Source organism: Nothoprocta perdicaria, unplaced genomic scaffold, assembly GCF_003342845.1.
Source record: "Nothoprocta perdicaria isolate Ctin4 unplaced genomic scaffold, notPer1 scaffold_57, whole genome shotgun sequence".
Lineage (NCBI taxonomy): Eukaryota > Metazoa > Chordata > Aves > Tinamiformes > Tinamidae > Nothoprocta > Nothoprocta perdicaria.
In genome coordinates, this window is record NW_020455832.1 from 3,814,383 (window position 1) to 3,824,755 (window position 10,373).

At 46.4% G+C, this 10,373-nt stretch overlaps 1 protein-coding gene across 1 annotated transcript; it reads left to right on the top strand.

The window, feature by feature from the left end:
* The first annotated feature begins 89 nt into the window (after positions 1-89).
* Positions 90-7,701, top strand: PTCHD3 (patched domain containing 3). The gene is made up of 4 exons (XM_026048798.1): positions 90-812; positions 918-1,039; positions 3,051-3,196; positions 5,881-7,701. Exons 1-4 carry the CDS (start codon positions 105-107, stop codon positions 7,485-7,487), a joined length of 2,583 nt encoding a protein of 860 aa, XP_025904583.1. The 5' UTR covers positions 90-104; the 3' UTR covers positions 7,488-7,701.
* Positions 7,702-10,373: the final 2,672 nt, after the last annotated feature.

A 10,373-nucleotide genomic window follows, 5' to 3' on the forward strand; every position in this document is an offset into this window, starting at 1 on the left:
GCGCACGGAGCCGCAGTCGCTGCGCGGGGTCGGGCGCGGGAGCAGCGGTTGTTGCGCGGCCGCACCGTGAGCAGAGGCAGCGGCGGCGGCGCCGCGCYGGGCACATGGAGCCGCGGCGGCGCCCCACGGACAAGTGCTCGTGGCACAACGCGAACTGCGTGGAGCGGCCGCTGTCGCGGTTATTCCACGGGCTGGGGCGGCTCGTGGCCACCTACCCCTGGCCCTTCCTGCTGGCGCCGRTGCTGCTGACGGCCGGGCTGGGCTCGGGCTTCCAGCGCCTGCAGCAGCTCAAGGCCGACAACATCGAGGAGCAGTTCACGCCGCTGCGGGGCCCCGCCAAGGCGGAGCGGGACGTGGTGCGGCTCTACTTCCCCACCGACGACGCGACGCGCTTCTCGGCGCCGCGGCTGCCCACGGAGGGCGCCTACGCCGCCCTCATCGCGGTGGCGGCCGAGGGCKCCTCCGTGCTGGAGGAGCCGGCGCTGAGCGAGGTGCGGCGGCTGGACGCCGACGTGCGCGCCCTGGGCGCCTACGAGCGGCTCTGCGCCCGCAGCGGCGGCGCCTGCGTGTCGCCCGCGCCGCTGCTCGCGCTGCTGCCGGCCGGCGGCCTYGGCTTCCCGCTGCACAACGGCACCTTCCTGGGCGCCACGCTGGGCGGCGTGCGCACGGACGGCAGCGAGCGGCTGCTGGGCGCGCGGGCCATCAAGCTGCGCTACGACCTGCGGGAGGGCGCCGAGGCCGAGCGCTGGCTCGGGGACTTCATCCGCCTCATCCCCGAGCTCCTGCGCACCGAGAACTTCCGCGCCATCGAGGTAGCGGCCCCGTTCCGGGGCCGTGCAGCCTCGAAACGAGAAAAAGAGAAGTGGGGGGAAAAAAACCCACCCGCTTAACTCTCCATTTATTTATTCTCGTGGCAGGTTTCATACTTCACCTCTCTGTCCAGGCAGGAGGAGTTTGAGGAAAACACAAAGACGGTCATCCCGCTGTTTTCCATAACGTACTTCTTGACGATAACCTTTTCGATTGTCTCTTGCCTCAGGTAAAAATCCTCTCAGCTCCAGGCCTGTGTGTAACAGCCCCTGAGCTCCCGTATCTTAAAACCACCTTATTTCCTGTCCTGGTTGCATGAAACAAGCCCCTTCGCTTGCTCTTCACCTTCTGCTTGTGCTGCCTGTCTGCTTAATGGGGTTTGTGTTTGGGTTCAAGAACCGAACACGTATTTGAGCTGAAGCTGAGATTCACATCAAAGATATTTGGTGTGTACTGTGCTCTTCAGGGGTGCACAGCTTGGACACGGGTGTCCATTGGTGTGTTCTCTGAAACCACCAGGCCTTCATGGAGTTCCGCTTTCACCTCTTGTAGTTCAGGATAGTGTTTTGCATATGTCGGAACTGCTTAAATAGCTGAAACCTATGCTCTTACCTTGTGAAGAGTTCTGAGATGCTGCAGTTCCAGCGCTGCAAAATACTGTATAAAAGTAAACATCTTACTTGGGGAACCAACTCAGCAAAGATGCTGGGAAAGGGGGCTCTATCACCAAAGAGGATGAAAGGGGGCTGTGTCACCAAAATTGTGGTCCAGCCAGCACGTATGGCGATATGATTCTCTGCAAGCTTTCTGRCTTTACTGAACAAAAACTTAACAGATCAATTGGTTTGTATGGTGGAARCATTCACAAAAAATACGTATAAAAGTCAATCAGAAAAGCCCTTATTTTCAGGAAGAATAAATGGTGTTATTCCAAAAGTTATTTTAYGTGTTACCCTGCTCTGCTTGTTGTGTCTATTCTCACCATGCCCAGTGAATGTTAATTCTATTTAAAGATCAATTATAAAGGGAAAGGAAGTGGGGTAGGCAGCAGGAAATAAACCATGGTAAGTTCTGCGTGCATCTTTTTTTTTCTCTGCTACTCAATCACTTAAGATTTAGGTCCATCAACACCAACTCGGTGAATTTCAGTGCAGCTTTAGGCTTACCGTAACAGATGCTGAGCTTTACCCACTGTTTGCAGAAAGTTTATTCTGCCCAGTCTCTGTGTTGGTGCAAGGTGAATCTTTGCACATTCAGAAACTGAATKGCAGAGTTTACACCGTGTGCTTGAGGAACTAAGCTCAGCTCAGAGCGTGCGCTTACCTAGTGTAGTACTTCAATGCAGCATCTTGCTAATGAGCTATATAATTTTTGGATCCCAAGCCAGCTCACATCCAGTCATTTCCAAACAGACAGAACGAGGCTGGTTCTACCAGCACACATCCATCCATACACCTCCTTGGACTTTCTCTCTGTAGCATTACTTGAGCTCTCCYGAGTTGGGCAGCTGGGCTGTGCAGAGCTCTGTGGGAGATGGGAGGCTTCAACCCTTGTCAGTTCTGGCCTTTCTGGCTTTTTAGGTATATGAAAGTCATCTCTCTTATCTCCAAAAGCTGCAACCAGAGGAGGATCTGGTAGCATTGGTAGAAGCTTATAAGACTATCATCTTGCCCTGGAAATGACACGTTCTCTTAAAGTTAAGAAATGGCCAACAACTTGGAAAAATCTACTAATGAGACAAATCTACTAATGAGACAAATAGCAACTTTCTATCCGCTAGAGTAGAAATTGCCTTTTCCAGAGATGGCTTTCCTGGGGGGTTGGTCCAAACTTTGCTTACTAGATCTTGCTCAACTTTGCTGTGCTTTTTAACAAGAGTTAAAAGTTTTCTGAATACAAGAACTTCTCAAAAACAGATCATTCTTTTTGGATCATYCTAAATTGTAGTCTCTCGTATTCCTTCATTTTACTGGGTTTCTTATTACTGAGACAAAGATAATAAATGTTCATGCTCTGTTACATTGCCACTATTCAGCTGTTTGTATTTAGTATTGCTAAATTAACTTGCCCTGAGCACTTTCCCTCATGCTTTGGTGCTCTATTAGCAATACTGGGTATCACTTAAGTTCTCTTCAGAACCAGGCCAACTTCCACTTCTATACAGAACACTTGCTTCTAATGCCAGACTGTTAAGTGAAATGCTTGATGTATAACTAAGGTATTTCTTAAAATATTTGCAGACAGAGCTGTATAAGAAATAATATCTGGMTTGCCAGCTTTGGAGTGCTCTCGGCTGGTTTGGCCGTGGTGAGCAGCTTCGGGCTGATGCTCTACTGCGGAGTGCCCTTTGTCATCACCGTAGCGAACGCGCCCTTTCTCATCCTAGGTAAGTAAAAAACCTGAGTCACACACAGGTAGGAAGAAAAAAAGTGGAGAAAACACGAGTGTGTTACCCCTCCGTGCTGAGAGTACGGCATCGTACGAGGCTCACGCGGGGAGCAGAGAGGAGCAGCTGGGGCGTCTGCTGCCCTGCTGATGCCCGAGGAGCTGCCTGGCCCTGCCTGCTGGCAGGGCTGCATTTCCCAGAAATGATGTCCCCCAAAGCTGTTGCGGAACGTGGAGATGATAGGTGATAATGTCAGCATTTCCAGCGTTGTTTTAGTGTCACTGTTAATTTAGTCACTCTGATAAACAATTTCCTCTGTATTACCACTTGATGTTTTCTAAAGGCATATCGTAAGCATTAATTTATATATAGTTAGCTCTGYATAATTGGTCTACCTAAAATACTCATTAACAGTGTTACTATGGGACAATTTTCTGCAACCCAAGTGGATTCAGAGATCTTCCCCAAACCCCTGCCTCAGCTTTTCATTAGTTTCAAAGCACAGAACACGTATCCAGTGTCCAAATTATAGTACATTAACATTGACTTTATGCAATACTTGCATTATGAGGTGAGTTGCTATAAATCCTGGTGTCATATATTAAGAGTGCAGTCCCTGGTTAGAAAAAGTTAGGTCTAGCTTGTATAGCTTAAGCAATGAGCAGAATTGTCTGTAATTTCAAACAGGAAGTTTATCATCATCTGATACAGAATTTCCCATTCAATATGGTCATGAACTAAATCCAGTTATGATACAAAATTGAAATGCTCTATCATTCCTAATATAAGATCTCCCCAAAAACTTGATGTAGTTATTTAAAAATTGTAGCATCACAGTTGCTCAAACTGCTTGATAACCAAGGTGGAATTTCCAAASTATCATTAGATAATTTGCTGCAAAGATTGGTTTTTTTTTTGGTTGTTAGTAGTATTTTTAATAATCTTAACCTAATCTATTGTACTATAAATTCATATGATGTTTTCTTGGTCTTAATCTCTTGCTGAGGAAAGCAAATGGACCTCGTAGGCTGTTAAAAACTGTAGCTCATATTAGATGTCTCATGCAAATATTATTTAGAACATACAGCTTCCTGCACAAGTCAAATGCATTTTGTATTTGCTTTTGAATTGCTTGCTGGGTACCAAGTCTGTAAACATAATRAAGACCCTTCTACATACCTGAGAAAGGGCTTAAATCAATTCTTTTAAGATCTTTATTTATGAAGTGCCAAACTGCCTTGGATTAAGATGAGATTTGTATTAGAAGCATTACCTTTAAGCCTGCCTGCCTGCCTTAACTGCACTTAAAGCAGCTCCAGTTTTGCTGTATTTCTAAGGTCAGCTGAAGTTTGTATTATGGGAATACACCAGCTATTACACTCAGCTCAATGCTATGCAGAATGCAATTTCTGGGAAAGGCTCAGGGAGGAGAGCCAAAAATAAAAGCATTTCCAGGCTTTTGTATCTGGCCCAGCACCCATCTGCTTCCCTCGTGCTGCTGCGTCCTGTGCATCTGGCACCGCTCACCTACCTGGTTGTGGTTTAGCTCTCCACTTCCTCTCCTTCCCCGCTTCAGCCATAGCTCTTCCTTTATTACTGCCACTAGCCAGTTATTCTCTTTTATGTTTGTGTTTTCTTTTTCCCAAGTTTTTGCCCAGCTGTCATTTGAAGGGTATTTTCTGTTTTGTTGATTAAAGCATCGACTAGTGACTATCCTGAAAACCTGTGACTGAGATGTCTTCCTGGTTTTACAAATAACCTGTCTTTGGGTACTTGATGGCAACTGGTTGTACATGCAGTGTGTACTGATTTCATTTATTATTTTATGCTCAGCTGTATTATCGGTGTCTTTTATTTGTATGATTACTTTTCAGCAAATGAAAGACCTGTGATGCAGTAACTTTGGCTAAATACTGCAAAATTTGTGATTAAAATCTTGAGAGTTAGAAGAGTCGGGAGAAAATAACTGGGTCTTCCAGTTCCAATTTATGCTTTTACTCTTGTTTTGTAGCAAAACTTCTAGTCTAGGTCCCAGAATCTTCCTGGCTTCCTAGTCTAGGTCCCAGAATCTTCCTGGCTTCCCGGGACATTGAGTAACATACATCAATCTAAATGTGAATGGATATAGGAAAGTAATTTTAAAAATAAGAATCCTGATTAGAACAGGAGTCAAGAAATAGCATAAATACAAAAATCTAACCTAGCTGCAGAAATCATGAATAAATGCTCTGAAGATCTGGAACACTGGGATAACTGGTTTGGCTGTCTGCAAGAAACAGAATTTTACTGCCTGATTTGCAGCAGTGATGAAGCAGCAGCCAGGGATGGTCAGAGATGCTTCTAACTGCAAGAGCGGTCAGTCGTCAGTAGGGTCTTGCCTTCTGCTCTGTGTCTCTATGGGGCTGTGGGGCAGCACACGCCAACACTTGTCACAGAGGGACTGGGCATGTGCTCAGTGTCCATTGGGTTTTTCTGAATTCCTGGAGTGGAATGAACTCAGCTGTGTAGGAGGAGCCTGTTTGCCTGTATCTGATCAACTTCCATCAGCACTGAAGCCCCGCTAGTGCCTAAAGCTCTTGGCTGACTCAAATGCTTTTGCACTTTTGTACCAACAAAAACTAGTAACTGGTAACTAGTGGAAGCCAAGGTGTCTAATGCTGTGTTATTTGTTTCTGCTCCTGCAGGAGTTGGAGTTGATGACATGTTCATCATAATCGCTTGCTGGGAGAAAAGTGTCAAGGAGGCAGAAAAATCAGATACTAAGGCCCGGATGGCTGAGACTTACACAGAGGCAGCAGTTTCTGTTACAATTACCACTCTCACAGATGTTCTAGCCTTCTTCATTGGCACCTGGACAGCTTTTCCATCTGTGAAATCATTTTGCCTTTACACGGGCACTGCTTTTATCTTCTGCTATGTATACACCCTGACCTTTCTGGGGGCAGTTCTTGTACTTAATCATAAAAGGGAGAAGAAGAACCGCCACTGGTTAACTTTCATGCCTGTGAAAACAGATGAAGATAAGAGCAAGTCCAGTTTGTACAATGTATGTTGTATAGGCAACTGTTCTGGTCAGTCAYCTGAGTCAGAACCCGAACATCCTATAAGCACCTTTTTTGAGAGGTACTATGGTCCTTTCATTACAAATAAATGGGTCAAGCTGCTCGTGGTATTACTGTATGGAGTGTATGTAGGTGGCAGTGTTTATGGATGTACTCAGGTCAAGGAAGGTATAGACCTTCGTAATCTGGCTAATGATGACTCTTACGTTGTTCCATACTATAATGATGATGATAAATACTTCTCAGAATATGGACCCAGGGTCATGGTTGTTGTCAATGGAAGTGTAGAGTACTGGAATGAGTCCGTTCGAGTGGCCATTCAGAACTGCCTGCAGAGCCTGGAGGACATTTCCTATGTAGATAAGAACCTCTCAGAATCCTGGCTGGCAGTGTACACAAAAATTGCTCAAATGGCTTCAATAAATATAAATAACAAAGAAAATTTCATTAGAAATTTATCTATGTTGTTCCAATTCTATCCGGATTTTGAGTGGGACATCAACAAGACTAAGGATGAAATCAAAGCTTCACGTTTCTTCATTCAAACTGTGAATGTCACCACAGCTGTTGATGAGAAAAATCTTTTAAACAAATTGAGAGACACRGCAGAGCAGTGCAGCCTTCCGGTAATGTTGTACCACCCCGCGTTCATCTACTACGATCAGTACCTGGTCATAGTGCAGAACACCATCCAGAACGTGCTCATTGCTGCTGGGGCCATGCTCGTCGTCTCGCTCCTGCTCATCCCCAACCCCTTCTGCTGCCTGTGGGTCACGTTTGCCATAGCTTCCGTTATCATCGGCGTGGCCGGTTTCATGACCTTCTGGCTTGTCAATCTAGATTCCATATCCATGATCAACCTCGTCATCTGTATAGGGTTTTCAGTCGACTTCTCTGCTCATATTTCCTATGCCTTTGTTTCAAGTGAAAAGGCATCAGCAAATGAAAGGGCCATAGATGCTCTGCACATGTTGGGTTACCCAGTGCTGCAAGGTGCCATTTCTACTATATTAGGAGTAGCTGTATTGGCTGCAGCAAAAACATATATCTTCAGAACATTTTTCAAGATTATGTTTCTTGTTATTTTGTTTGGGGCTCTTCATGGTCTTGTTTTTATTCCAGTATTTTTAACCTTTTTTGGCAGTTTTCGCAGATCACACCCCGATCCAGTACCTGAAGAAGGCCTCAAGACAGAGACTAGATATGGGGATGATAAAGACTGTCCATAATTAAATGTAAAATAGTATATATTTAAGTTAGTATAGTTAAACTAAAATGTAATAACCGTAAGAGAATATAAGACATGAGAAATAAGAAAAGACCTAAGAAAAGCCATGCAGCAAATAACAGAAGGTTAAATTAAAACATACAGGATGGACGGATTTGAAACCTTATTTCTGTCATTTCCTCATTTTGTGCATCTGACTGTAATCTTAATGTTTTTAAGTGTTTTGTGAATCGTTTACTGAAATGAAGTTAAAATGAATGTGAATGGTGAATATTGTCCCGGCTCTATGTACTGTTACACTTTTCTCAGGAAAGGCACATGCAAGAAGGAGGAGCAACTCCTCCTCCTTGCATCTCCTGGCAGTTTATCTTGATGATGTAACCCAATGCCAATGCTTGTAACACCAAGTGTCTGCAGGGGGCACCAGCCKTGGGGTTCTGTGCAAAGCTGAGCGAGCTCCCAAGGTCCCAGCTCCCTGAGGCTGCAGTGTTCCTAAGCCTTGCGGAGACTGTGCCTTCCCTAAGGGTACCTCTGCCTTCAGAGCCTGCACAGACTTTTATTTTGCATTAAAATCCTTCTTTTCTTGCTGTTTTTGTTGTTAAGATTAAACAAGATGTTATTTAAACACGTTTGTGTTGAGTTTCTTTTTGGCTGCTGTTTCCAAAAGGATGAACAGTAGAGGTGGAGCTCGCGTGGATCTCCTGAGGGAGCCGTGGGGCGCAGGGCTGAGCCTGGCAGGGCAGAGACTCACCGGAAAGAAGCCACCTCCAGCCCRCAGGGAGGAAAGAGGAACTTGAAACCCCCAATGCAGTTGTAACCCTCTGTGACAACCCGTTCCTGTCATGCAGCACAGAGCAGGAAGTCGGGCACTTTGACTTGCAAGTTAATGACAAAGTAGCTTTCTTGGTTTTTTAAACTTGTAGGAACSTTACGTTAAAGACAACATAGAATTTGTTGTCAATCTAACAAGCTACTTGCTAGAGATCAAATGAGCAGCAATAATGTTTGAAAAGGCGGGGAAGTGGTTCTACGAATAATGAACCATTCAGCCCAGTTTGCAGCTGTGACTTCATTCTTTCATCTGTATTTTAAAAGAGTTGCATGAGTTCTGCCTAATCTGTAGATAGGCCAAAATTTATTATTTATGAGCAAAATGGACCTGAAATCAAATSGCTTAAAAAAAGGTAACTCTTCAATACAAGTTGTAAATACTAATTCTCTCAGCAATGAATGAGGCTCTAGACATTAAAATTATTTTCAATTTAGAGCAATTAAATAAATGACAAAGCTCTACCTCCTTGAGGGTTATTTTAAACAACTAGTACCAGAAAAGGTCTCTGAGCACATGCAGAGGAAGAGGACTGGCTGCCTAAGATGTGACCACTCTATCTCTACAGCCTATTTAGTCTACTGCTACCAAAACAAAAACACCTCGCAAATACACAAATACCCTCCCGTCCTGCATGTGTATATTCCTTGCATTAAGGCTACCATTAAAGGATTCAGCCTTGAAAACTAGTGAAGTTTCRGCCGAGCAAAGTCCTAGCACAGTTGCTAAGAAGCCCCCAGAAGCAGCAGGCCTCAGCAGAAGGTGGCGGTTTTGCCTTGAAGGCAGAATTAAAGGTACATTGTGTTTGAAAGTGCTGGAACTCAGAAAAAGCCCAGGTTTGAAGTTCTTACTGTAGGTACGTGCTGCAGAGGTGGTGGGGAGCTCAGGGTGGAAAAGGCGAGCAGCGCAGCCAGGCCCCGAGCTCTGCCCTGGCTCCTGCGCAGAGGCCCCCGTTAAAAGGGCCGGGGGGCGTTTGTGCTGCTCGGCTCTCGCCGAGGGGCCCGTCCTGGCCTCCGCGCTGGGTGTGAGCGGCRGGGGAGGGAGCGGGGCCCACAGGGCCGGCTGGTGTGGGGAACGGCTGTGGAGGGCCTCGTGCTGCTCCCAGCAGCTTCCAGGGGAAAGAGCCCCTCACTGGCCCAGCGCCCGAGGAACAGGGCACCTCTGCTCACTTGTTTGACAGGGGGCAGCAGCTGCTGGGGCACGAGACACAGGGAGAGACGTGAGGATGAACCTGAGGATGTAAAATGAAGAGGGGTGAGAGGAGACAGGAGGACACTCAAAAGCACACATAAGGCAAACGTGAAAAGGCAGATGGGAAGCAGGAATCAGACACTTGTGGAAGAGGACATTGCTAGGAATGGAGATGCACTCATGGGAAGAGGTGTAACTGCAGGGAGCCCATGGGCACATGGAACAGCCCCAAGAGGCTACAGGCCCTGGGCACGGTGATGGGTCACAGCACAGAGATGCAGTGACCAGCAGAGAGGAAACACTCCATGGGAATCCCTCATCCCTCAGGGTCCCACCCCTTCCACAAGGTGACTCATGCAACACAGGGCAAACCAAGGGACCCTGAGAGCAGAGAGGGGACAGGAGATGTGTGAGCCTGAAAGCAGAGGAGAGGTGGTTTCCCCAGGCATATTTGTTCCTCCCGTTTTTCCCCCTCAATATCTAAATCAGTCATCAACGGTTTAATCAGCAATGGCTTAAGTGCAATTCCCTGGCATGACACAATTTTGCTTGTGGAGGGGCACTCATATCTCTCCCTGATTAGGTAAGGAGAAAATTAGACTCCCAGCTGTACCTGGGAACTCGCCAAGACAAACCCAATGCCCAAAGCGGACAAAAYGACTTTCTTCAAAACTCCCTGTCACCCACACGCAGCCACCAAGGAACAAGTTCCACACCCAGGCAGAGGCACCGCTGCAAGCGGCAGCTCACCTCAGAATCCTCCTCTGAAAGGCTCTGCAGGGAGCTGCTCTTTGCAGAGAGCAAGAAGCTTTCCAAGGAGGAAAAACACATTAGACTTCAAGGATCTGCCCTCTAAACACATTATTC